At 37.0% G+C, this 27,941-nt stretch overlaps 2 protein-coding genes across 5 annotated transcripts; one reads left to right on the plus strand and one right to left on the minus strand.

The window, feature by feature from the left end:
- Nucleotides 1-330: 330 nt before the first annotated feature.
- Nucleotides 331-15,912, plus strand: LOC306873029 (tripartite motif-containing protein 2-like). Of its 2 annotated transcripts, XM_079422021.1 has the most exons (13): nucleotides 341-489; nucleotides 5,678-5,830; nucleotides 6,187-6,234; nucleotides 6,673-6,833; nucleotides 8,121-8,272; nucleotides 8,646-8,826; nucleotides 9,846-10,608; nucleotides 11,840-11,943; nucleotides 12,028-12,195; nucleotides 12,311-12,479; nucleotides 12,634-12,704; nucleotides 12,850-12,990; nucleotides 13,358-15,912. In XM_079422021.1, exons 3-13 carry the CDS (start codon nucleotides 6,195-6,197, stop codon nucleotides 13,508-13,510), a joined length of 2,103 nt encoding a protein of 700 aa, XP_079278147.1. In that variant the 5' UTR covers nucleotides 341-489; nucleotides 5,678-5,830; nucleotides 6,187-6,194; the 3' UTR covers nucleotides 13,511-15,912. The 2 variants fall into 2 exon arrangements, with proteins under 2 accessions (XP_079278148.1, XP_079278147.1); XM_079422022.1 differs by lacking the exon at nucleotides 6,187-6,234 and having other exon boundaries at nucleotides 331-489.
- Nucleotides 15,710-26,363, minus strand: LOC306873037 (RING finger protein 175-like). Of its 3 annotated transcripts, none has more exons than XM_079422034.1 (9): nucleotides 25,043-25,201; nucleotides 22,760-22,797; nucleotides 22,193-22,334; nucleotides 21,945-22,099; nucleotides 20,751-20,858; nucleotides 20,305-20,425; nucleotides 18,059-18,192; nucleotides 17,722-17,823; nucleotides 15,710-16,770 (listed from the first exon to the last, which is right to left on the minus strand). In XM_079422034.1, exons 1-9 carry the CDS (start codon nucleotides 25,061-25,063, stop codon nucleotides 16,650-16,652), a joined length of 942 nt encoding a protein of 313 aa, XP_079278160.1. In that variant the 5' UTR covers nucleotides 25,064-25,201; the 3' UTR covers nucleotides 15,710-16,649. The 3 variants fall into 3 exon arrangements, with proteins under 3 accessions (XP_079278160.1, XP_079278162.1, XP_079278161.1); XM_079422036.1 differs by lacking the exon at nucleotides 25,043-25,201 and adding an exon at nucleotides 26,322-26,363 and having other exon boundaries at nucleotides 16,530-16,770; XM_079422035.1 differs by lacking the exon at nucleotides 25,043-25,201 and adding an exon at nucleotides 26,212-26,347 and having other exon boundaries at nucleotides 16,530-16,770.
- Nucleotides 26,364-27,941: the final 1,578 nt, after the last annotated feature.

Here is a 27,941-nt window from a genome sequence, read left to right on the forward strand (position 1 = left end):
TACTTGTATCATCAAATCCCCTGAAGATACAAAATTTTAAAGAATACATTTAATTGAAACACATTATAATACATTCTTTTCACCAAATAATTAAATAATAATAATAATAATAATAAACGTTGTTGTCTGCTTTGAATACCAGAGGGTTAATCGTCTTTTTGGTGTGAGAGGAGGCAGACACAGAAAGAATAAATAAAAATCAAGGTAGAGGGAGAGCACGGAGATTATTTGCTTCAGTCGGTCATGGCTTCCTGTCCTGTGATTGGCTACTGAGTGGCAGCCCGCGCCTGGCTCCTCCCCTACGGTATGCTGGTATGAGTTGCTTATGTCGCTGTAGAGCAGAGAGAGGGGGAGTGAACAGAAACGAAACGAGACTGTGCAAAACAGCCCCCACCCCTCCTCTACGGGAAATGGGTCTCAGGCTGATGAGTAAGGCAAGAAGCTCCTGTAGCGCTGGTGCATCTGAAGCTACGCAGCGATGGATGAAAGGTAAGACCCAAAATACAGACAGATACATAGAGAACAGCACAGAAAGGGAGGCTGGTTGTTTAGCAATCAGGGAATAATGCAGCAGCATCTGCGATACACCAACGCACCATGTTTCCATGGGAAGCAAGAACGGGGGTGGGGTGGAGTGGAGGAGAGGAGATGGATGCTCACATATACACTGTGATGGAAGATAGTACTGTTGCGTTCGCAGGCTTGTTTCTTTAGATGAAGTGGTTTTGGTGCATGTAATGCATGAAGTCTGAACTTAACCTTCACTGTTCTATTGAAGACAGCATATGACTCATGCAATATCAGGTATTTTTTAGAATGAAAGTGAATGTTGCATCTTTCTGATAGGCCTCATGTACAGCAAAACTGCTATTTATTTATTTAGCTCTGCATCAAACCTAATAGTCTGTTGATTTCATTTGTCAGGCCTTCACGTATGCTTAAATTTTTTTTGCTGGTAGCTTCTAATCAACTGAATTAGCATGATACCAATATGCTGTGCTCTTTGACCTAAATACAATGAATCTGACAAAAAAAAAATCCAATTCAAATCAATTTGTCTTTGCACTGAAATTTGCTTCACAATCTGTAATACATATTATTTTGTAATGGCATACTTACTTAGAAACATACAGTAAATAAAGTAGAAATATGCCGTATGTGTGTGTGTGTGTATATATATATATATATATATATATATATATACTTTACACTATATACTTTATTCTATACACACATATATATATATATATATATATATATATATATATACACACACATACATATATATATGTATGTATGTATGTGTATATATATATATATATATATATATGTGTATAGAATAAAGTATATAGTGTAAAGTATATAGAAATATATATATATATAGAGAGAGAGAGAGAGAATATATTTATTTAAAATTGATATGCTGTGAAATATATCATGCTTATACAAATTAATCAGTTTTATGTGTATGAAATTATGCTTCTGACTCTTAGAAAAGTAAAGTTTCAATATGTGATTGAAGTAGGAAGCACTCTCTATAATTAGGGAACACTGAGATTTTTGTTTTAAGCAATAGAGGCACAAATCCAATTTGTAGATAGAATGTTAGATAAACTATTTCCTAAAATTACCTTTCTAGACAATATTGCTCTGTCTGTGTATAGATAGATAGATACATATTTTAATTTATTGTTTAATGTTTTTGCGGAAGCGCAGACCAGGGTTTTAAACTGTGTAATGGAAGTGCATGCTCTTCATGTCAGCTACTGCTCTGCAGCCAGGCTGATTGCATCACTTTTCCCTTTTCCAAGAGTAGGAACCATTTCTTAAAATGTACAGTCTCCTTGTCAGAGACTGGTTCTTGTTCATAGTCTTCTTTGGCAGCTTCAGTGCTGTTTGGCAGAACCAGGATACAAAGCATGGATCAGAGAACACGTTTCGACATTTGGGCACCTTCAGCATAAACACTGTATCTGTCTGAGGGCATTTGGCTTTTCTTCTGGAGGCTTTTTTGTTTTTTTTATATGACCACATAAGAACTGATGGCCTTCCTACATTGTTCTTTAAGACTTACTGCAGTGAACCAGTTTCCTGCTGCAGTAGTTCATGTAAATTATCCTCCTTTTTCAGGATGTTTCATCTAAGTGAATCAACCCACCAGCAAATCAATACAAAAGTATAGTGGTGGACCTCTTCCTACCTTTACAATCTTCAGATGAAAGCAAACTGACAGTGAAGTGGGTGTTTCTTAATTATACTTCCAGGCATTTTCCCAATCCTAGGTCATTTGTTTTCACATTTAAGTGATTCCAGACCAGGATGCAGTATTGGAATTGTAATTAAATACCATCTCGGAGCGTTGTGACTTTTTTTTTTTCATTCATAATCTTTAATCTTAATCTGTTACCCTTATAATCTTTAATGAAAAACATTAATTTACCCTCCCCCTCATCACAACGTCTCTTCTATGATGACGTGTACATGCACTGGCATGAGCAAACAATCCAGTCAATTTCAATTTACTATTTCATGCTGACTTCAAATAAAAGTTTGTTGTTTGTCAAATTAATTTTCATCCAGGCCAAGATTTCCATAACTATAATTAGAGTTATGAAAAGAGTTGATGAAAAGATGATAGTTACTGCTAAATGAATACATGTAAATGTAAGTTACTCAATCATTAAATTGAAAAGAAATTATAAAAAAAAGCCTATCAAAATAAAATGCATACTAAATCAATATTTTAAGTTGTTTTGCTGACAAAAAGTTTGGGAATCACAGTTATAATCAAAATAGCAGTTTTGCTTATTGTTTGTAGCAATGGCAGCTACCTGGCTAATCGGCTAGCAGTATTTTAAGCTTGCAAGTTATTAAGTTAGCAGTGTGCTAAGATAGCTGACTAATCAAAGTTAAGATAATAAGATAAATGGTTAGTAGACTAAATAGCTAGTTTGCTAAATGGTTAGCTTGATAGTATTTTTAAAGGATTCTCAGGTTGACTATCTACGTTTTCTGAAAGTTTAGCACCTATATTCACTGACCACTATTTTTGAGGCCTAATTTTATACCGAAATTTTCTTTTTCTTTTCTTTTTTTTTTATTTATAGATTTGCAACGTAATGCTGGCTGTGAAAGCTCATGGTTATGACAGGTTAGTGCTTGTGCCATCATGAGAATGACATGTCCTATTTGTTCTGCGAGCAGACAGGAAAACTATCGGGTGCTTTTGGATCTTCTGTCCAGAATGCATGAGTGGTTTTACCCTGGGGAGATTCTGCTTCAGTAACTCTAAATAGTCCTTCACAAAATCGCTTGCTTGCCTTTGCCAGGATCCTTATGGTTAACGTTCCTTGTCCTGTGTCATTATGATCTCTGAGATGGAAAGAGGGGCTCTGGTTCTAACACTGAGAGCTTTTTGTGATAGAAATGGCATTGTCTGAAGAGTAATGACATATGGCTGCTCAATATTCCATCTCCTTGTATTACATCATTCATCAGTTCCCCCGTGACCTCATTCCCATTCAAGTTTAAATTCCCAAGTAACTTACTTTATCAGTATTCATGAGTAGTTGTGCGTTTCTAATAATTTTCTAGTGATTATGTGGGGTTCTATCACAACATATTACTTCCTTTGAATATGAGTGCTTGTAGTTACAGATTCAAAGGTCAGAAAACAAAGTTTTGACCCTATTTCAGTTTACTTTTCAATGAAAACTAAAAACGTTGTGGGAAATAAATGACTGGACCAGCTGTAATCCAAAGCAAATAGAGTCATTATTGTAATGTTTAGTCGTTTAATCATGTTCTGCCTAAATTTTCATTAGTCTGAGTGCTTTTAATCCATTCACATGACAACATGGGAAACATCCATTTATTTCAGTCAAAATTCACTCTGTTTTTACAGTGGGCATGAATGGAAGCTGTTAAAGGATTAGTTCACTTCCAGTATGAACATTTCCTTATAATTTACTCACCCCCAAGTCATCCAAGATGTTCATGTCTTTCTTTCTTCAGTCGCAAAGAAATTAAGTTTTTTTGAAGAAAACATTCCAGGATTTTTCTCCATATAATGGACTTCAATGGTGGCCAATGGTTTGAAGGTCCAAATTGCTGTTTCAATGCAGCTTCAAAGGCCTCTACACGATCCCAGCCGAGGAATAAGGGTCTTATCTAGCAAAACCAACATTAATTTTCTCCAAAAAATTCTAATTTATGCAATCCATGTGTGTCTTCACACATGGAAAGGTCACGCATGGTTAGTTCTTCGTCTGTGTACTTTGGTTCAAAAAGGAGGGTAGGGTGAAAAACTCCATCTCATTTTCTCCTCCAACTACAAAATCATCCGACATCATTGTTTTACCCTTTTTTTGTAAAGGGCGTTTGACTTTCTTTGCACGTTCGCTTTATAAACACTGAGTTGGTACTTCCGCCTACGTCACGCGTGACCTTTCCAACATGACTATGTAATGCGTGAAGTCAAGCTATTGTGTAAGACAAGCCTTTGTGGTTAAAAAGTATATAAATTGTATTTTTTCTTAGAAAATGACAGATCATTTCGCTAGATAAAACCCTTATTCCTCGGCTGGGATCATATAGAGCCCTTTGAAGCTGCACTTAAACTGAAATTTGGACCTTCAGTTCGCTGATCCCCGTTGAAGCCCACTATATGGAGAAAAATCCTGGAATGTTTTCCTCAAAAACCTTAATTTATTTTCAACTGAAGAAAGAGAGACCCCATCTGTTGGGAAAATACACATCTGAAATCAGTACCAAAGATCACGGTAAACCTCAAAAAAAAAAAAAAAGAGAAAGGACTTGTGTGTTTGTTCTCTGCCCTGTGTCTGGGTCAGAATATTACAGATTTCTGTAAATTATTAATTAAGTTAATGTGGTGAAGAGTAGTATTTCATTATATTTAAACTTACATATTTAATTCTTCACAGCAGCTGGACTAGATAACAACAAAGTGACAGTGAACAAAGTGAACTTCACACACATTTTTAACACTGTGCTCATATTTTGTGATGGATTGTGGTATTATACACTACTGTTTAAAAGTTTGGGGTTGGTAAGATTTTTGATTCCTTTGATTGAAGTTTCTTAAGGCTGTATTTATTTGATGGAAAATGAAAAAATGTATGAAAAATTATTAGAATTTAAAATAACCATTTTCTGTATATATATTGAAATCTAGTTTATTCCTGTGATGTCAAAGCTCAACTTTCAACATCATTACTCCAGTCTTCAATGATGCTCAGGAAACATTTCTTATTATTATCACAGTTGAAGACATAAAAAGCATCCTGTTAAAATGTGTTCAGAAATACTTCAGCTTTGAGACTGTGCTCATTAACGTGCTTTAAGAACATAAATTGCAGAATGAGAAAATATTTATGTGACTGCAGCACTTGTGATTTGCCAATTTAGGTTACCATAGTAACCTGTAGGTCTCTGTCAGTTTGGTGTAACCCAGTGAGATTATTTTTAACTCTCATTCAAGTTTCATGTAAATTCATTTACCATGGTATCATGGCAATACCATGTGTTTTTGGACACATACAGATACATGGTTGTGTATCTTATTTTTCCTGCTTTTCTACATTCTACAGGATTTTTGTGAGTATGTTTTTCAGTGTTTATGTGTGCGTTTTCATCTCTGATCCCTCTTTTTCCATAGGGCCCAGTGTCAATTGAGGGGAGACTGTAATTGGCCCCTGCAACCTGTGGTCTGTTTGTGTCTCCAGTGGATCACATTCTTCCCTTAATATCCCTGCATTATATAAGAATACACACATTTATATGCACAACGCCTGAGCTTCATCTCTCTAAGGTGAGAGAACTTCTATGCTATGAAGTCTTACGTTAGGCCAGATTTCTTCATCTGTTATATGCTTATGTTAAATACTTAACCTGACTTCCACTAACTTTGTGACTTTTATGCTGTATTTCTTATGGAAAATATTCCCAGTAGTGCAAAATGGCAAATTGGTTTCCCCTTTTTCCCGTGTCTGTATTTAATATTAGCATCATTTTCCTGTGTCTTTGCAGATATTAATATTATAATGGTTTCTGTTTAAATTGGTATCGAGACACTAGGAAACTAATGGAACATATTTTGGCATGATTTTTTGAAATTAACATCAGTCTTAGATGTTCAGTACTGTTTCTCCACCTTTTTTGGCATAGGCTTCACTATGGAAGCCCGTTTCCACCACAGAGTAAAAAATATGAAAGGTAATATAGCTTAAAATATGAAGTAAAATCACACTTGTGAAATATAGTCACAGTTATGAAACTTAAAGCAACTGTATGTACGTTTTACCTTTAAATATCAATTTCAAAATTAATTTAATGCTACACTGACTTCTAAGGAGAATGATTTCTGTTTCTTTCTCATGCTCCCCCCAAACTGTCTTTTCTGAGAGTATGTAAGTTTGGTAAACGGGTATGAAATTCCACAAAAAGGATGATTTCTTTACGGCAGCAACAAATGCACATGTACAGCCATCCATGCAACTATGGGGCTTCAAAGTCGCAAAAACACAGAAAACAACATACAGTTGCTTTTAAAGTTTAAATTGATAATAATCAATCAAACTACTTTCCTCAAAAATAATGTACTATTAAAACTCTCAGTTAAGGATGCCCCATATCGTTTTTACCCTGTTTTAGGTTTGTGCTTTCTGCATCCTTGTATTGTGGGTGCAGTTACATCTTCCAACCGCATGGAGACGCAGCAGGCTTCTCCTGACAGCAGCAGTGAGGAATGTACTGTACTAGAGGCTCTGCCTGGCAAGGGAACAGCGTTAATTTGCTCTCAACACAAAGGAAAAGTGAGACCTATTTTAATACATTCACATAAACACACACTCACCATAAAATGATTGCACAGATGGGTGAAATATCTATCACAGGCAGTGTTTTCCCATGAGCATAAGCTTTCTGTCCCAGAAAAACAAGTGTACCCTGATCTCAGCTGGTTCCTCTATAGATCTCATAAGTCGAATATAAAATGAAGCTAATAGGTTAGGGAACAGTTAGGATGACTGTTCCTACAGAAAGTATTTCTCACAATTTTTATAATGTTTTTTAATTGCTTATTATATTATATTATGTCTTGTAGCACCTGAAATGCATCCTACTTAGTCCCAGAAAAGATAATGAGCTTATTTTCAAGCATCACAAGTTGACTACAAGACAAAGGTATCTTGAAGGAGGGATCAATGAAAAGGCCATCACAGTAAATAGAATAGTAATATATTAATAGTGGTTCACTCATATGGCCTTTTTCAGCAACCAATTCTGATTCAGATAACATGCAGTAGCCTTATTTAAGCAATATCATATTGAAATAGTTCCAAAAGATGCCTCCACTGTGCATGTTTTTGTACAGCATATGTATTATAATATACAGGGAAAAAAAATAAAAAATTGCTGCATCTGAAATCGAATGCTTCCCTACTGTATATTATGCAAAAAACTGTATGGCAAAAGTAGTACGTCCGAATTCACAGTAGGCGAAAAATACCAGATTCTGAAGCACGCATTACTTCCCCATGAAGCCACCGGAGAGGATTTGTGAATCGCAGGGAAGTGGCACAGCTGACAATGACAACATTGTGAATGTAGTATTTCCTAATTATTCTTTTTATTTTTTTTCATATAACCTTTTGCATTCGTGAAGTAGGTTCAAATTTAAATGTCGTACCTACTCCGACAGTATGCAATTTTGGCTGCACCGATTTACTTTACATAATGGGGAATTTTAATAGAAATGATTTTAGAAAAAAAAGATAGAATAGATAAGAAGTATAGAAATATATTTAGAAAACAATGTAAAAGAAAGATTTCGAATATAATTTTTTTTATAGAAATAATTTTTGTAACAATTTAAATGGAACATAGAAGAGAGAACGAAATGTGTTTACAAAAAAAATACATTTTTACAAATTTGCAAAAGCTATTTTAACAGTTTTCAGAATTGTTTTAATATAAATAAATTTAGTAAAAAATATTTAAATGGGCAATAAAAAAAAAACACATTTTACAAAATAGAAAATCTATTGAAATGTTTTTGTACATTTTAAAATTTCTCTGTTATTTTTCTGTGCTGTATTCAGGAGTCTGCATTGTACTGTTTGGCCTGTGAGAATTCAGTATGTGAGGACTGTGTGAATGGAGAACATGCTGAGCACCCCACTGATTCACTGGAAAATATAGTGGACCAACAGCTAGCGGCATTGCAGGACAGAGTGGATTCAGCCAAGAACAGGTGCTCCCATGATGCACATCATGTCATTCTCAGTACTGTAAAATAAATAGGCTTACAAATAAGAAGGCCCACATAGAATATACATACAAGTGTCACCTCTTGTGACATTTTCATCTGCCAGTAAGATCAGTTTTGCCACACATTTTACCATTTTTAAATCCATTCTACAGATTTGGCCTTACCATCAGTACAGAAAAAAGAACAAGTCTGCAGATTACATGTACGCCTCAGACTAAGAAAAAAAATCTCTCTCCTAATTGCTTAATTCATTAAGTGATTGCTTAATGATTTAGTGTTTATGTCTTCAATAATGGTAGATGGATGAATAGACAGATGAATGCATGTTTAACGGACCTGTTTATCTAACTCGCAGGCTTCCTCAGATAAGAGAGGCGGTTCAGAGTTTGAGAGATATTCTGCAGCAGTTGAACTCTCAGCGGAGCTCCATAGAGGAAGACATCCACTCCTCCTTCAGCGAGCTCTACAAAACCCTCGATACACGCAAGAGCGTCTTGCTCATGGAGCTGGAAGTCACTTATGGACTGAAGCAGAAGGTATGTGCACAGAAGATTCAACTCACAATCGATGATACATGATACAATAATAAGCTTTAAAATACATGATCACAAAAATATTGGCACGCACAAATTAGTCTGATATTAGATTAAATATGCATACTTTTTGGTATTTAATAAATTAACTATATATATATTTCACATGTATTTAGTATACGCTACCTTTCAAACGATTGGGGTCTGTAAATTTTTTTTATGTTTTGAAATACGTCTCTTATGCTCATTAAGGCTTAGTGTTATTAGTATCATTGATATATTATAGCTTTTGTTAATATTTTGAATTAGATTTTATTTAATATTTTTGTTTTAATTTTCATTTTAATTAGTTTTAGTAATTTCTAATTGTTTTATTATTTTTATTAGTGTTTTTTAAATGTCTATATAGCTTTTATTGAGTTTTAGTTTATTTTTATTTTTAATTATTTTAGTACTTTTGTACAACCTAAACTAAACAAAATTCAAAGCTGTTGTTTTGGCAACTAGCTGTAAATAATATACATTTTAGTTTTTTTATATATTTTATTTCACATCAGTTAATGCTTATTTTCCAGTAATGAATTTGAATTGAAATAATTAATCTAAAATAATGAATTTGTTTTGGTTTTAGTTTCAGTTAATGATAATAACCCTGTCAAGGCTGCATTTATTTGATCAAAAATACAGTAAAAACTGTAATATTGTGATTATGTTTTCTATTTAAATGTTCTTATATGCTGTTTTTTTTTTTTTTATTATTATTATTTTGAAAATTATTTTGTGAGAACCTTTTTTCAGGATTCTTTGATGATAAAAGTTTAAACTTCTTTAAAAAAAAACAAACAAAACAAAACCCAAATGTTTACGTTATGTATATTTTTTTTTAAATTAACATTTATAAAAAAATATATTAGCATGTTAACTGAATAAAAATAAATAAAATAAAGATAAAACTTGGGAATTTTAATTAAGCTGCTAATCTTTTGAAACATTGCTCATGCTTAATTTTGTGTATCCTAAAGGCATTGCAGGCTCAGTTGGACACTCTTCTGCAGGAGGAAGCTGCAATCAACTATAACTGCAGTCTGACCGGTGAAGCCCTGGACGGGGAAAACAAGGCTGTCATACTGCAGACCCATAAAGACGTAGGAGAGAGACTCAGTGACCTGGCCAGCCAGGGCCTTCCTCTTCAGCCTGAGGAAAATGACCAGCTGGATCTCATGATGGAGATCGAAGGACTTCGCAAGTCCATCCACAACCTGGGGACTATCGTCACCACCAATGCCGTGGCCAGTCAGACCGAGGTGTCGGGGGAGGGTCTGGAACAGTGCGTCGTGGGCCATCCTGCAACTGTTATCATAACCACAAAGGACAAGTCTGGAGGACTGTGTAAGACGGGTAACGCTATCATCTCAGCTGAAGTCTGCACGCCGGATGGCAGCGTTGCAGACGGCGAAATTGTGGACCATAAAAATGGAACATATGAATTCCAATACACGGTGAAGAAAGAGGGAAATTTTAGTCTAGCGCTTAGACTTTATGATCAGCATATTAAAGGAAGCCCCTTCCAGTTAAAGGTCACCAGCTCTCCGGATGATTCTCCAACCACCACCACCACAGCCAATGCTGCATCCACGGGTTCCAGCGATGGTGGGGCGCGGAAACGAAGCGCTAAGTCCCCGGGGAGCCGAAGCCGACAGAAGGGCGTCAGACGGGGAGGAAGCTTGTTCAGCACCCCAAAAAAGAGAGTGAACCCGATCGAGGATGACCTCATTTTTAGAATAGGTACATGTAGTGAAAGACTAATGAATGTGGTTTAATAAATCATGAGCTGCTTTTTCCCTGATGAAAATGCCAAAAGCCTCACTAGTTTTGCTGCCTCTTCCATCTAGACTTGCACCAAACCATTGTCATATTACATTTACATTTAGTCATTTAGCAGACGCTTTTATCTAAAGCGACTTACAAATGAGTATCATTGATATAGCTTTTGGTAATAATAGTGTTTCTTTCTAAATATGAAGAGTTCCCATGCAAAAGCCATCTTGGTCAAAAATGAGATAATGATACTGAGTGAATGCTCTCCAAACATAGTATATGTTCATCAAATATTTTCACTTCAAATGCGCTAAATCCCAGCCTCAAACCATTCAGAAGTACCAGTACTTCCATAGAAACCTATATATAGTAGCCAGAAAGAAATGCTAATTTTAAAGAAAAACGTCAGCTGTACTTAGAGGCTTTTGTATCTGAACTATTCATATGTCTTTTTAAATGTATTAGTTTTAGTTAAGGTAATTTCAGTTGTTTTAGTACTACATTAAACTAAATGAAAATGAGAAATGTTGCAACTAACTGAAATATTGAAAGGTTTTTTATATATTTTATTTCAGTTAAAGTTTGTCAAATAACTTTTTTTCTTTAACAATTATAACCCTTTCACAGGTTTGGGGTTGGTAAGATTTTTTTTTATTTGATATATATACAAAAATACAGTAAAAACAGTAAAATTGCTAATTGGGTGGTGGTGATGGCGCAGTGGATAAGACACATGCCTTTGGTGTGAGAGACCTGGGTTCGAATCCACTGTGAGACACCAATGTGTCCCTGAGCAAGACATTTAACCCCTAGTTGCTCCAGAGGCGTGCGACCTCTGACATATATAGCAATTGTAAGTCGCTTTGGATAAAAGTGTCAGCTAAATGAATAAATGTAAATATTATTACGATTTACAGTAACTGTTTTCTATTTGCATATATTTTAAACTTTTGAACAGTAGTATAACTACCATAAACCAGCCTAGACCAACATGGAAATGCATATTAACATGCATATTTGTACCTCAGCTAAAACATATAATAACCCTGAATAAATCCAGAAGAACATCTTTAGGTTGCATGACCTAAAATAAAATAAATCCCTAGCATAACCACTTAGCAACACTCTTGAAGCTTCACAAAATACTTCAGATGTTCTTCATCTCAAGTCTTTTAAACAACATCTGTTTGTTTTATAGGAACAAAGGGGAGGAATAAAGGAGAGTTCACTAACCTCCAAGGAGTAGCAGCTTGTTCAGAAGGAAAAATCTTAATTGCAGACAGTAACAATCAGTGCGTGCAGGTAAGAACCCCCCTGTCATGCAAACTGAATACAGTATATCTTCATGCAGAATCTGATAACTGAACCCAATCCTTTGTTGATCAGATATTTTCAAATGCGGGAGAGTTTCAGAGCCGGTTCGGAGTGCGTGGCCGTTCACCGGGGCAGCTGCAGCGGCCCACTGGAGTAGCTGTGCATCCAAACGGGGACATCATCATTGCCGACTATGACAATAAGTGGGTTAGCATCTTCTCTAGTGAGGGCAAATACAAGGTCAGTTATATTTAGTTACTACTCACAAGCAAATTTCAGAATTAGTGTGCAACTGCTTCATTACGAATTGAAAATAAACTTTATTTTTATTAACAATATTCTGACTTTTCTGAAGGCTAAGCTGGGCTCAGGAAGGCTGATGGGCCCAAAAGGTGTATCTGTGGATCAGAACGGTCACGTTATCGTTGTGGACAACAAGGCCTGTACGGTTTTCATCTTCCATCCCAGCGGGAAACTCGTCACTAAGTTTGGTAGCAGGGGAAACGGTGACAGACAGTTTGCAGGTAGGTACAGGTCTATAGCATCTGATGAAGGGCTGCAGACTGCACTGTAACATACAGATGCCAATGATATAAAACATTTGAGTTGATACAATTATGTGATCTAATCATTCATTGGTTCTGTATGAATTTAACCTAGCCCTTCCTTTCCGTATAGGCCCACACTTTGCAGCAGTCAACAACAACAATGAAATAATCATCACAGACTTTCATAACCACTCTGTTAAGGTAAGTTTTCTAACCATGTCATCACAAATATTTCCATGGTGTTACATGAACAATAGTGTGTATTTTTTATCTTTTATTCCTAATGTATAATATTCTGTAATCTTTCTAATGTCCCTATATATTATTACTCTAAACTCTCTAATAGGTATTTAAAGCAGATGGAGAATTCTTGCTGAAATTTGGCTCAAATGGCGAAGGGAACGGACAGTTCAATGCTCCCACGGGGGTTGCTGTGGATGTCAATGGGAACATTATTGTGGCAGACTGGGGAAACAGTCGAATACAAGTAATGAGTCCTTGTGAAGTCTGGTATTAACTTAGACAGACAGACAGACAGTTTCTGTCTAGAAAGGGTTTGTCAATCAGGATTCTTTGATGTATAGGCATTTTAAAAAAACAGCATTTTATTAGAAACAGAAATCTTCTGTAACATTCTTTACTGTCAATTTACTGATGGTTTAATGAATCCTGCTGAAGAGAAGTATTCAGTTCTTTCAAAAAGAAAAATCTTACTGAGCTTAAACTTTTTGAACAGTAGTATATAGTTGTCTCTACACATTTAAACTGTGTATTTTAACATGATATATATATATATGCAAACTTACAACCCAGAACATTATAAAATGTACTTCAGGAATCATTCTCATTCTCAGGTGTTTGACGGAAGTGGATCGTTCCTGTCCTACATCAATACAGCGGCAGACCCTCTCTACGGGCCACAGGGTCTCGCTCTGACCTCAGATGGCCATGTTGTGGTGGCTGATTCTGGGAACCACTGCTTTAAAGTGTACCGCTACCTGCAATGACTTCAGAGAGACTGATCTAAGACGGAAAGAGAATCAAAGTCATACTGTATGTGTCCAAATCTTGCACTTAATGTAATGTAATGGTATTCTTCCTCAGTGGTTTTCACATATTTTTGTATTTGTTACTATTGTCGGATGACCTTCTAAGACTACAGCTTGTAAACACTGTTTATGGGATGCCTTGGAATGCCTTTGCCAAACCTCCACACTCTACACTGTGGAAATACTGAGACATCAGAATGCATTGGTGAGTGAACTACTACCTAAGCTGAAACTCTGCTCCTGTGTGCTGCATGTGTGGACCATGCATGCGCCACCAACGTTTGGACACATCCAACCCCCATCTGACTTCTAGGATGCTGTTAGAACACTAACTCAACACTTTTATGAAACTTTTGATAGGGATATGTTATAGAGATACTCGTATCTCTACATCCAAGAGAGCAGACAGCGATATCTCACGTCTTTAAGCTTTAGCATTCCCTCCTTGACCTGTTCGTATCTTACAGTTGACTAATAAACTAATGGTCAAAAGTTTGGAATAACTATGATTTCTTTAATGTAATAAAGTATTTTAAGCTCATCAAGGCTGCATTCATGTGATCAAAGATACCGTAAAACAGTGTGAATATTATTACAGTTTAAAATAACTGTTTTCTATTTAAATATATTTAAAAATATAATTTATTCCTGTTATGGTAAAACTGAATTTTCAGCATCATCACTCCAGCCTTCAGCGTCACATGATCCTACAGAAATAATTCTGATTTGCTGCTCAAGAAACATTTCTTAACATTAACAAGGTTGAACAATTGTGCTGCTTAATAATTTAGTGGAAACCAAGATACACTACTAATCAAAACTTTGAGATAAGGAAGATTAAAAGAAAAGAAAATCATTCTTTTATTCAGCAAGGATGCATTCGGTTATTTAAAAGTGACAGTAAAGACTTTTTAAAATATTACAAAAGATTTCTATTTCAATTAAATGCTGTTAATCAAGGAATCCTCAAATAAGTGTATCAAAGTTTCCACGAACATACAATAATTCCACAACAGCAATAATAGTTTTCAACATTGCTAATAATAAGAACCATTATTAATAACTGAGCACCACATCAGCATATTAGATTGATTTCAGAAGGTGATTTCAATGTGATTTCCGTGAAAGAATGATTTCTTGATGTGACACTGAAGACAACTAATGATGCTGAAAATTCAGCTTTGCCATCACGGGAATAAATTAAATTTAAAAATATATTCAAATGGAAAACAGTTATTTTAAATTGTAATAATATTTAACTTTATCAAATATATGCAACATTGGTGATCATAAAAGACTTGACAACACTCAATAACATTTAAAAATAAATAAAAAATAATCCAAATTATTCGAAGTTTTTGACTGGTAGTGCTGGCCTGATTATAGTTTCACAAACTCTGATCATATTCCACTTGTGTCTGTTTAATTCATAATTTTCAGTCCAATCAGTGCAACTGCAATAAGCAAAATTACAGTGTGATATTGAAACATCACCAATAACATTTGAATTATTTGTTGTGTGTAATGACATACTGTGTGTACGTGTGTAAGAGACTAACAGTAGATTACACAACGCACTGTTGCCTTGCATACTTAGAATGAAACTAGCAGCATTAAGGTTCTTTATTTAGAAAATATTAGGTCTCTCTATTTTCCTTACAATTACTATTAAAAACTGGAAATATCTATATATTTGTGCATTTATCGTAAATAATGTTTCAAAGAAAAGATGTTTGGGTTTCAATTGCAAACGTAGTTAAACGCCAAACATTTTCAAAGAACTGATTTTGATTTGTCGATCATTCTCTTGTGTATCCCAGGATTCTTAGAGGCATGATTCACATACTGTAGTAGTAATGATGTCATACAAATTCAATCAAAACTGAATGGCAATAGTATTTCATCATCATTACAATGCAAAGGTCATTTTGTGTTCTTGCTTTTATATTCAAATTCCAGAATGTGTTTATTTTGTTTTGGTACAGTTAGTCTGTACTATAAATTGTTTTCATATGCATAATGTGCCGATTTGCTTTATTTTCTGTATATAAGGATTGTATGTAAAGAATGTTTTGTATGCTCATCAGAAAATAATTTTACTTGAATGTTATTGTTTTATGTCTGTACAAAAAAGATCAGCCTTAACATTTACATCTTGCAACACTTATGATTGTTTTCACTTTATTGATAAATTGTTTCAGTGGAATATTTTATTTGATTTAGTTTATCTAGTTGATGTGTGGCTGTTTACGACTTCGGACAATAATCCTGCTTGGACTGTGTTGATTTTGTTTATTAATATCGCCATCACGTCATATCATTATCATGCTAACCTACAACACATTAAAAAGTGACTTTGGAAAAGCTTGTTGTCATGTATTGTATTAATTAGTATAAATGTAAATGCTTTTTGTTTTGCAACAATTTTATATTGTAACTTTAAAACACATGATCAGAAATCATTGCAATATGCTGATTTGCTACTTAAACATTACTTATCATCAATGTGATGTTTAATATATTTGTATAACTAGTGAGATATTTCAGTTTGCTATCAAGTCAAATCTAAATTCAGCCTAAAATTTGAAAATAAATAACACAAACCCAAAGTTCTTCATTTTTTGCCAGCTTTTTCTACTCATGACAGACAAAAATATTTTCCACAGAGCGGGTCACTTCCTGGGTTTTTACAATTTGGCCAGCTCAACATAAAACGAAACAAAAAAATACCGATTTGGCGAGCACTCCTCATCATTTTACCCTAATGAAAACATAACCACTTAATATCCATACCAACATAAAATACACCACAACAATGCTAAACTGTTAAACAGACAGAGAGACAAAATGAGGCACAGTTTTGATTAGGAGTGATAGACAGCAGCTTTAGAGGGGCTTCTGTATGTCTCTGATGTATCAGCGTAGGTCACTTCTGAGAGAGTTGTGTGTGTCTGAATGAGTATGTTTCTAATAAATTAAAATGTAAAAGCGGCTGTTTTATTTATATTATAAAGTGTACAATTTGTCAAATTTACAAATAAATATTCAAAATGTCAACACATGCACAGTTTTAAACTGAGTCAAATACTGTAGCGGTTTATTCAAGTCCAAGTGAAAAATTTATTCCGTGCACGACTCCAATTATGATGGGTTGCCAGGCGACCAGGTACCTCAACCAATCCAAAAGTTGTCCATATAAAACATGCGTTCTCTCCCAGCTGATGTTCAGATTCAAGGCGTAAATAATACAAACAGCAATCTGATAACATTTCAAAACATTCTCAGTATATATCTATAAGTGTGTGTGTGAGAACACCAGGGGTTTTTCCCCAGATAATATTTCAAATTTTTTTCTTTAAAGTTTAGAAACAGGGTAACTTGCAAGGCAATCTTCATATTATGGGGTCCTTCACATTAAAATGTTTAAAACCCAAGATATACATATATTATTCATAAGTAATTAATGGTTTTAAGAAATAACTTTACTCAGCAAGGATGCTGTTAATTGATCAAAATATATTAAAAAAAAATATTGAAAACATGTATTACAGTTTCCACAAAAGTATTAAGCAGAACCAGCATTTTCAACATTAATATAATAAATTAGATATTAAAATTAGTGCTGTCAAATGATTAATCGCGATTTATTGCATCCAAAATAAAGGTTTTTGTTTATGTAGTATGTGTGTATGTACTGTGTATATTTAAGTATATATATAAATACACACACCTATAAAGTTGAGAAAAATGTTACATTTATATAAATATATTTATATGTAATATAAATGTTATGAATATAAATATATACATGTAAATATTTTCAAAATATATGTATGTGTGTATTTATATATACTTAATAAATATACACAGTACACACATCTATTATGTAAACAAAAACCTATATTTTGGATGCATTAATTAAAATACAACACAATGCAATAGAAAACATTTATCTTAAATTGTAATAACATTTCATAATATTACTGTTTTACTGTGTTTTTGACCAAATAAATACAGCCTTCGTGAGCATAAAAAAAAAAAAAAAAATTTTTAAATCTTACCGACCCCAAATGTTTGGATGGCAGTGTAGGTGTTCTGGAAACCCAGTAATTATTTAACTGAATGTCTTGCATGTAAATTATGACCAATTGAACAAAATTCAAGGATACGGGTTATTCATCATCCTTTTGAGGTCCACCTTCTCATTGCAGTATGGACACGTCTGCTTTTTTCCCACGATGCACCAGCCACGAATACAGAATTCATGAAATCTGTTAATCATAGGTAGTTAAGAATAAACAGAATAATTGGACTAATTTTACAAACTAACAATTGCTTACAGAAACTTCTACCTGCTTCCCCATACAATAAACAGAAAGTCATTTAAAAAAAATCAAGTCAAACACATCAATTAAATTAGCTAAGCAATTCCATATAACAATAACAACTTCTTGTTTCCTGTTAAGAAAAACATAACAGACGAGGTTTAGGGGAAATGAAGGATACATGTGGTTACAGGAGAGCTGGTAGGTGTCCTCAATGACGCCTTCCTCATCTACATCCACAAAAATCTTCTGACCACACACGGCACACACATCATTACTGAGGTTTCGGGATGGCATACCACCCATGTTATAATACTGAAGAAGGCAGACAGAAAATAAACATTTACAAGAACTTAATTTTTTTATCTTTATATATACACACCCACAAAAGTTATGCAGAATGTTTTGTTCATCAGAACAGATTTTCTGAAATTTAGCTTTACATCACTTGCAGTGAATGGGTGCCATCAGAATGAGAATTCAAAGGATGCTAAATTTCTCCAAATCTGTTCCCATGAACAAACAAACTCGTCTACATCTTGGATGGTCTGAGGGCTTAGGGGAAGTTGTGGCCTAATGGTTAGAGAGTCAGACTCGTAATCCAAAGGTTGCGGGTTCGAGTCTTGGGCCGGCAGGGTTTGTAGGTGGGGGGAGTGAATGTCCAGCGCTCTCTCCACCCTCAATACCACGACTGAGGTGCCTTGAGCAAGGCACCGAACCCCCAACTGCTCCCCGGGCGCCGCAACATAAATGGCTGCCCACTGCTCCGGGTGTGTGTTCACAGTGTGTGTTCACTGCTGTGTGTGTGCACGTTGGATGGTTTAAATGCAGAGCACAAATTCCGAGTATGGGTCACCATACTTGGCAGTATGTCACTTCACTTCACTTCACTTCACTTCACTTAAAGGTGCCATAGAATGAAAAACTGTCTTTACCCTGGCATATTTAAATAATAACAGTTCTGTACATGGAAATGACATACAGTGAGCCTCAAACACCATAGTTTCCTCCTTCATATGTAAATCTCGTGATTAAAAAAGACCACTGAAAAACAGGCGAATCAGAACATAACACCGACTGTGACGCAACAGTCGGGATCACTACGCCCCCAACATTTGCATAAACCCACCCTTGTTCTAAGCCGGCCGAACCATCAGAAGCTCTGCAGGTATTGTAAATAAACAAGCGCGGACAACAGCGAAAATAACAAAATAAATGTTATGTTCCAGGCCGTGCAGGGGGTGTGAAGTGCAGGGATGGGTTGGTGTCTGTATTCAGAAAGGTACAGAAAGCAAATAACGCGAGCCACTAAAGGGACATGGTTAGCTCCTTGCTAGCGGTAGCCTGTTACAGTACATACGATTTCACTCTCAGTAAGGAGAGATGAGGATGATGGCGAATGACTTACAGATCCTGAGCACCACTGACAAGCATCTGATCTTGTGAAATGTGTGGTAAGTACTGTTGCTCCATAATGTAAACATAGTTTGTGTGATCGCGTCTCTTGAAAGTGAAACTATAACGCGATCGATGGATCGTTCAAAAGCAGTTTCAATGCCTCGCATATTAATAACGGCTCCCTGATGCCCGCGTTTTATAATACAGTATAATTACCCGACGATATAACTGCGAGAGAAAGTATTTAAATATATATTTTCCTCCCTGTGCTTCCTTCTTGCTGATGAGCCGTACTGTGAAACAGCCAATCAGAGCAGAGCTCAACATTGAGCAGCACTGTGAAACAGCCAATCAGAGCAGAGCTCATTATTATTCATGACCCTGCCAAATAAGCCAATAACAGACCGTTTCATTCTAGGGAGAAATCCTAGGGTTGTAAATGGACATGTAAAATCGTTTCTGGAGATTTTTTGCCCTTACCTAAGCCACATACCTTCTGTGTAGATATCAGAGAACAATTTAAAAATACTGTATCAATGCATTCTATGTATGAAGGATTGACACCTAAAGGTTGAACTAAGTATTGCAGTCCAAATACAAAATATTGGAAAGGGTTTTTTTTCACCCGGCCCCTCCTCCTCAGACTTGACCCACACACGTCTTGCCAGATTAATGACACCAACAGGAACGAGAGCACATGATGATGAATGACATGAAATACGCTGTGTTTTCTGCCAACTGGCAACCTGGGGGCCGAAATACGGACTGGCAGTGGGCGGGTTTCACAAACTAAAACAAACACAGACATTCCGGGCCGGAACGCACATTTTCAAAGGAGAATAACTTGACTGCAGCATTGTTTTTCAGATAAACAAGTATGTTAACTTAGCATGTTTCTTAAATATCTGCAAACATATTATGGTATTTTTATGCTTTAGTGGAGTCAAAAACTTACATACAGCACCTTTTAGAATTATATTAATATGAGAATGTTTGGATGTTGTCATATAAAGTGATACATATATTTACCCCTATTGTGGATGCCATGTAGTCTGAGCAGATTTCAGCAAAGTCACGTCCCATTACCCCATAGTACAGACCGTAGAAAAGCATAATCACACCCACATCCATTGAGTCCTCTGCTTTAATTCTGAAGAACAGGGAAAGAATAAAGAACAGGGTTGAGGACCTGGGGTCTGTACAATTGTTCTTTAAACAATCAATGCACATCCTCTGAAACATACGTTATACCAGAAGTATAAATCTATTTCTTTTCAGACTTGCAATGTTACCAAGGGAGTAATTCCTTCCAATTAGCATGCCATTGTGTCAGCATTACCATGGAAACTACTGCCTCACTAACTCAGACGCAGCCAAATTCTGTTTAGGATTTTAGAATCAGAATAAAGGCACCGTTTCACTTCTAAGCAAATACGTCAAACAGCATGTTTCCGATGTCAGTCAAGTTCACACACCTGAAAAAAACGTTGAATCCAAACATGGTAAACATGATGGCAAGATATCCAATCACACCCACAGCGTAGCTCAGCTTGTAAATGAGGAGGAACCACTTATACACCATCCTGCAGAAGTGAAATAGGCTTTATTTTAGAATGTATGCTATTTAACACTGCTAATGCAACACATTCGGCAAGGGGCCTTACACATCTTATAATGCACTCATAAAACTAACCTACACATGTGCTGTTTTTATATGCTTCAGTTATATTTAAAGCTTTAAAACTTTTTTGAAGGCCCCCCTATTGTCCAAGACAATATAGTATTTAAAGCCTACACACCAGTAAAAGCCTATGAAAGATATTTTTGGTATTTCTGCTAATGACAAAGCTGTTTGTTTTCAAAATTCTTGCTGATATATTTAATGAATTAAACTTGTTCATTCCGGAACTGTATTTTTCTTCAATTAAAATAATAGTTATTGAAGGACAAAATTAAGTTTTTGATTTTTGTTTTCAGATTTTGATGTATGTATTTAATTTAGATCAGTGTAAGATTATTTTAATGGATTAAAAATAATTTATTCATTTAAATACTAAGTTGTTTATTCATTGATATATTTAATTCTGCGGAAAGTTTTCTAAAGCCCCCTGGTTGAGAACCCATGCTTTAAAGGAAAAAACAAACGAAACAAAAACGAAAATTCAATATTGAAAGAATCATCAAGTTTGCTAATTTCGGTCAAAATCAAAACTTTCTTTATGCTGTAGAACACAAAAGAAGGCATTTCTAAGAATGTTAAGGCGATTGTACACTGAGTCCGAATTCGTCATCCGAAATTTTCGCACATTGAAAAATAAATACGACCTCAAAGTGTGTCAATCACATTTACACACTGCCTCCGAAACTTTCGTCCGTCATAAAAAAATTAAGACCAGGTTCGATTTTCTGCGTTTTCGCATCGGTAGCAAGCATTTTGATAGGAAAGGATAACGAATACGAAACCCCCCCACAGAAAAACGCATACGAAAATTTCGGACTCAGTGTGCAAGGTCAAACCAAAGATGACTTTTATGGTGGACATTTGCTCTTTTTAGCTTGTTCACGTTTGATACAATACAATACAGAGCGTTTTAGGACAACATATAGGTGAGGAAATGCTGACAGAATTGCAACTTTCTCTCAAAAAACTAAGCATTTCCGTGCATTACCGTGGCGTTCTGCAGGAAAGCGGCTTGCGTGTGGCTCTGAATATGACATAGCTGGTGATGACAGAGAACATGCCCCATGTGGACAGGAAGCGCCACCAGTAAAGCTTAATGGTAAAGTAAAGAGGAACCACCCACATCTGCAATAGTGTGACCATCTACAAGAGAAACAACATCAAAAATATTCATTAACTTCTTTATATTAAAGCATAGTGATGTTAAGAGTCCTAAATGTATAATATGGCACTCACATTGTAGGATCTGCAATGTCTTAGTTTCCACTGAACCAGGACAATCTGTGCGACCACCAGCGTGGCAATGAGAATCAGAACCATCTCGGCATGCATGGCCTCATGACCTCTGTGCTTCACATGCAACCTCTCGTGCTGCATCCTGGAGTTACACACACGCAAGTGTAGACAAAAGTCAGAAACAGTCAGAGAATGTTTATGCCATGAAATCAAAGCTAAAACAGAGATAAACAATCTCAAATGCACAAATCGAGAAGCTAATGATACAGAAAAACAGGCCAGGAAATTGTGAAAAAGCTGTTCATTTTGCAGGATCATACATGAGGCCAGACCTACCGAGGCCACCTGCAAGACACTGACAGTGTTCATTTATAATAATGACACACATATGCTCTAGAAACTATTTTTATACAGAAGGTGACAATCAAAAGGTACTAAAAAGACAGGTTGTGACAGTTTGGAAAAGCTGAACACCCTTCTACAAACCACTTTTACCTTTCTAAACATCTAAAAAAACATTATTATATGCAACAATCACATAAAAAGTTTGATCATGAGAGTACTTACTTCCAAGTTTCTCTGTGGGACATTTTTAAAGGATCGTCCTGTGAAGACAAAGAAAATTAACAACCCACATGCAATTATTTTACATTTATTTTGCTTGTAGTTTGTATGACCATATGTGACCATGGACCAAAAAAAACAGTCATAAGGGTCACTTTTTTTAAATTAAGATTTACATATCATCTTAAAACTGAATAAATAAGCTTCCCAATGATGTGTGGTTTGTTAGGACTGTACAATATTCGGCCAAGATACAACTTTTGAAAATCTGGAATCTGAGGGTGCAAAAAAAAATCTAAATATTGAGAAAATCGCCTTTAAAGTTGTCAAAATGAAGTCCTTATAAATGCATATTACTAATCAAAAATTAAGTTTTGATATATTTACAGTAAGAAACTGACAAAATATCTTCATAGAACATGATCTTTACTTAATATCCTAATGATTTTTGGCATAAAAGAAAAATGGAAAATTCTGACCCATATTGCTGGCTATTGCTACAAATATACCCATGCTACTTAAGATTGGTTTTGTGCTCCAGTGTCACATATAAGGTTATATGTTATACAAACCCTTCAGGTTTTTACAAAACTTCTGATCTGGATTTATTTTGTCATCCCAACACATATTGATTTCCCATGGAAAACGGTCATTATTGACCACTACTGACCAGTCAGAATCCAGTTTTCCAGTGAGTCCCATAATTGAGTGCAGCTGGGTCCAACAAGTAAAAATTCTATTCATTTTCTCAATTGAAGAACAGATTTTAATGACGACTCATAAGACATTCAAACCAGACCTACTTTGAGCTATGAGGTTGTTAATGCTGTCAAACACAAAAGACAACATTATTTTCATAATTTTATCAAAATTAGTTTTGTTGATGCCATCAGCATGTTATTTCAACTTAATGTAATTATTTTTAACAGTACTCTCCTGGTGATAAACTACATTACCCATAATCCTGCAGGGAAATGACCAATCAGACGATCCAGACAAGCAAATCACACCAGAAAAACACTCCTATGAAGTACTGCGAGTCAATTTCCCTATGCTACTACTACTTAAATATTTAAAACAGGCATATTTTGCAATAAACCTTTGTTTGCAATAAAATAATATATACCTTTGAATCTTTAAATCAAACATTTTATATTACATTTAGTCATTTAGCAGATGCTTTTATACAAAACGACTTACAAATGAGGACAATGGAAGCAATCAAAATATGTAATCAACAATATGCAAGTCATATGACAAGTCTCAGCCTAACACAATACACATAGCAAGGTTTTTTTTATTATATAATAAATAAAAAGAAAACAGATAGAATAGAAAAAGAATAGAGCAAGCTAGTGGGATGGAGGCCTTTTTATATTTATCTGTCTTTTTAATTATGCCATTTGCAATATTTTATGGGGCTTGTACATTTTTGTCTTGATTTTCAAATGTTTTTACATAAAATCAAATTTTGTTATGATGCGATTCACCTCGCAGCTGGTTGGTTGTAACTCCTAAAAGAAGGCCTTATGTAAAATTCTTATGGGAAAAATGAATGGGAGAAAGCAGTTCAGGAGATGTATTTTTTATTATTACTACGAAACTATTTAAGTGAACTACAAAAAGAAAGGGGTGATTAAACAAGGTGGATATCCCTTATACATTTATGCACATTTGAGCCTATAACCCTGCTGACATCTTCCTTATGTCACAAGAGTGTGAGATAAACATGGCCATGCTTGTCCTCTCATTGAAGCTTCAGCTAGAAGAGAGCTTGTGTGGCCCTTTATACAGGAGGATATCTTTCAAACTTGTCATACACAGTATATATGAAAAAGGTCAGATATGCATTTATTCATAAATAAATATGCACATACAATTGCATTGCATTGCCCAAAGATTCACATTTAATAAAACAGACAGGCTATGCTTTTCTAATTACTATATCACCCAGATCACCCCATATGTTATGATAGTAATCTGCAAATACAAGTATTGTATTTGCAGTGTTCCTGCCACGTTAAAAGGCGTTTTACTTGTAGCCAGCTTTCACAACAAACTAAACTAAACTAAACTAAAGTAGCCGTCCTCATTATAATCAACGGATCTGTCTATCTGTGTGTCGATTAAAGAGCGGTGTAAACAGACTAACTGTTAGTTCATTATTATAATGGCAGCATACTAGCTAACGTTTGCTGCTATTACATAGACCACAAAATTAGGGCCAAACATCAAATGTTTTAATTGTCTCGGGACTGTCTATCGATAAAATACTGAATCGAGTACCTGGGGTTGCAAGCCAGCCATTATTAATATCGGTCATCTATTAATGGCTCTGTTTCTACCGGCAGGTCGTGTTTCATCGCTACCTGATTCGTGAACGAATCATTCTCGTGAGTCAAATCTTTTCAATGAATCTTTTTAAACTGTCCATGGCATAGACATAATCTCTATTATGTCTATGGTCCATGGGACTAAAAAAGGTTCACTTGCAAATCAGAAAGGGTCCGAGCGGTTTTCGAGTCATTAACCAGCCGACTGATTTATATAAACTCGACTCGAGCCGAGAACTAATGAGTCCCTTTGAATGAGTCACGTTATGACGTGAAAGAATCATTGAATCGTCTTTACTCGGATCTTTGAAGTGAACAGTTCAAAAGAACCGACGGATTTCCTGTAATGTGTTCATGACGGTCTGTTGGCACGCGTCTGCGCAGGAGCAGCACTCACTCACATCTACACAGGCTACACTGATACAATGTCAGTAGATTTCTATTTCTGTTTTTCACAGAATTAAATAGCTGCTGACATACATTCAATTAGGCTACAGTTTGAGATCCAACATTTTAAAAAAACGAATCCAACACAAATCAAAAGTTAATTTATTATTAGTAATTCAGTAAGATCTGACTGAGAATTAATTACAGGTAAACCCTGTAAACTTGGCATAAATAATACTGAGATATTATGTTTTTGGAAACGTTTTTTTAACGTTATTACAAAATATAATAAACAATATATATATATATTTTTTTAAAGTTTGCATATGCAAAAATGTTTATATGGCCAAAAAATTAGATGAAATCACTGTTTTGAAATATTACTAACAATACAAAAGTTATTCTTACATACTTTAAAAAAAAGATTTCACAGCAAAAAGACATATGCACTAAACAGTCAGTATGTCAGATGACAAAATGCATGTAGTAGATTATGTACAACAGGTTTTTATGAAAATATTGATAATGTTGATAATTTAGAGGCCTTAGAATTTTCCATATTAAATATGGTAGGTTTTACAGGGTAAATACAAAGCTATAATTTTACAATGATAGGTGTGTAATATATCTGTTTCTGTTTAGTTTCCTTTCTGCCCATATTTGGTTTTTCCTGTTTTAGTTCATGACCCAGTTTTGTTAATTAGTTATATTCATCACCTGTGTTCTATTAATTACCTTGTTTCCTCGTTTGTTCCACTCCCTTTATAAGTCCTCAGTTCTCCCTCTGTGTTTGTCGGATCTTAAGTTGTAAATGGTTTGATGTGTGTTGATGCTATTAAATTTACCTTTTTGTTATCCTTTGTGTGGGCGCCGATTACTACAACCACCGACCGTGACAGAAGATCCGACCGCAAAAGAAAACGAGATCACCGCTCGGGATGATCGAGCTGGTTCCCGTAGTTTGCGGGGGCTCACGCCGCCGTTCGCGGCTCGCCCCTGCTCGTGCTGCGTGGGATGTCAGGCTGCCTGGCGCGGCTTACGGAGGCCACCCGTTTTGGGGAGAACGGGTCGCCATTCGCCGCTCGCCCTTACCCCCCGCCCAAGAGAAATTCGCTCCGCCTGAGACGGCGATGAATGTTCCGCCCGCGGCGAAGAGGATTCCGCCGCGAAGGGCGATGAACGTTGCGCCGTCCGCGACGAAGAGGATTCCGCCGTACACGGCGATGAATGTTCCGCCCACGGCGAGGAGGATTCCGCTGCAAGGGGCGATGAACGTTGCGCCGTCCGCGCTGGAGAGGACCCCGCCGCCTATAACGGTTCACCCTGAACCACCGAGGAAGGAAAAGCAGGTGCCGGTAGGGATTTTAATTGAGTTTGAGGGCATGACATTCCCTCCAGTGCCTGATCCTCGCCAGTGCCATCCAGTGCCTGCTCCTCGCCAGTGCCATCCAGTGCCTGCTCCTCGCCAGTGCCATCCAGTACCTGCTCCTCGCCGGCGCCCTCCAGTGCCAGCTCCTCGCCAGTGCCTTCCTGTGCCTGCTCCTCGTCTGAGCCCACCAATTCCGGCACCTCGCAAGTGCCCACCTGAGTTCCCGCTGGTCCCGTCCAGCCGTCCTGAGTTCCCGCTGGTCCCGTCCAGCCGTCCTGAGTTCCCGCTGGTCCCGTCCAGCCGTCCTGAGTTCCCGCTGGTCCCGTCCAGCCGTCCTGAGTTCCCGCTGGTCCCGTCCAGCCGTCCTGAGTTCCCGCTGGTCCCGTCCAGCCGTCCTGAGTTCCCGCTGGTCCCGTCCAGCCGTCCTGAGTTCCCGCTGGTCCCGTCCAGCCGTCCTGAGTTCCCGCTGGTCCCGTCCAGCCCACCTGAGTTCCCGCTGGTCCCGTCCAGCCCACCTGAGTTCCCGCTGGTCCCGTCCAGCCCACCTGAGTTCCCGCTGGTCCCGTCCAGCCCACCTGAGTTCCCGCTGGTCCCGTCCAGCCCACCTGAGTTCCCGCTGGTCCCGTCCAGCCCACCTGAGTTCCCGCTGGTCCCGTCCAGCCCACCTGAGTTCCCGCTGGTCCCGTCCAGCCCACCTGAGTTCCCGCTGGTCCCGTCCAGCCCACCTGAGTTCCCGCTGGTCCCGTCCAGCCCACCTGAGTTCCCGCTGGTCCCGTCCAGCCCACCTGAGTTCCCGCTGGTCCCGTCCAGCCCACCTGAGTTCCCGCTGGTCCCGTCCAGCCCACCTGAGTTCCCGCTGGTCCCGTCCAGCCCCGCGCCTCCAGAGCGCCCTCTAATGTCCGCGCTACAAGAGCGCCCCTTTGAATCTGCGCTGCAAGAGCGCCCTCAAGTGTCCGCGCTGCAAGAGCGCCCTCAAGTGTCCGCGCTGCAAGAGCGCCCTCAAGAGTCCGCGCTGCAAGAGCGCCCTCCTGCGTCTCCGCTGGTCCCGTCCAGCTCTCCTTCGTCTCCGCTGGTTCTATCCAGCTTCGCGCCTCCC

Source organism: Barbus barbus (assembly GCF_936440315.1).
Source record: "Barbus barbus genome assembly, chromosome: 7".
Taxonomy (NCBI): Eukaryota; Metazoa; Chordata; class Actinopteri; order Cypriniformes; family Cyprinidae; genus Barbus; species Barbus barbus.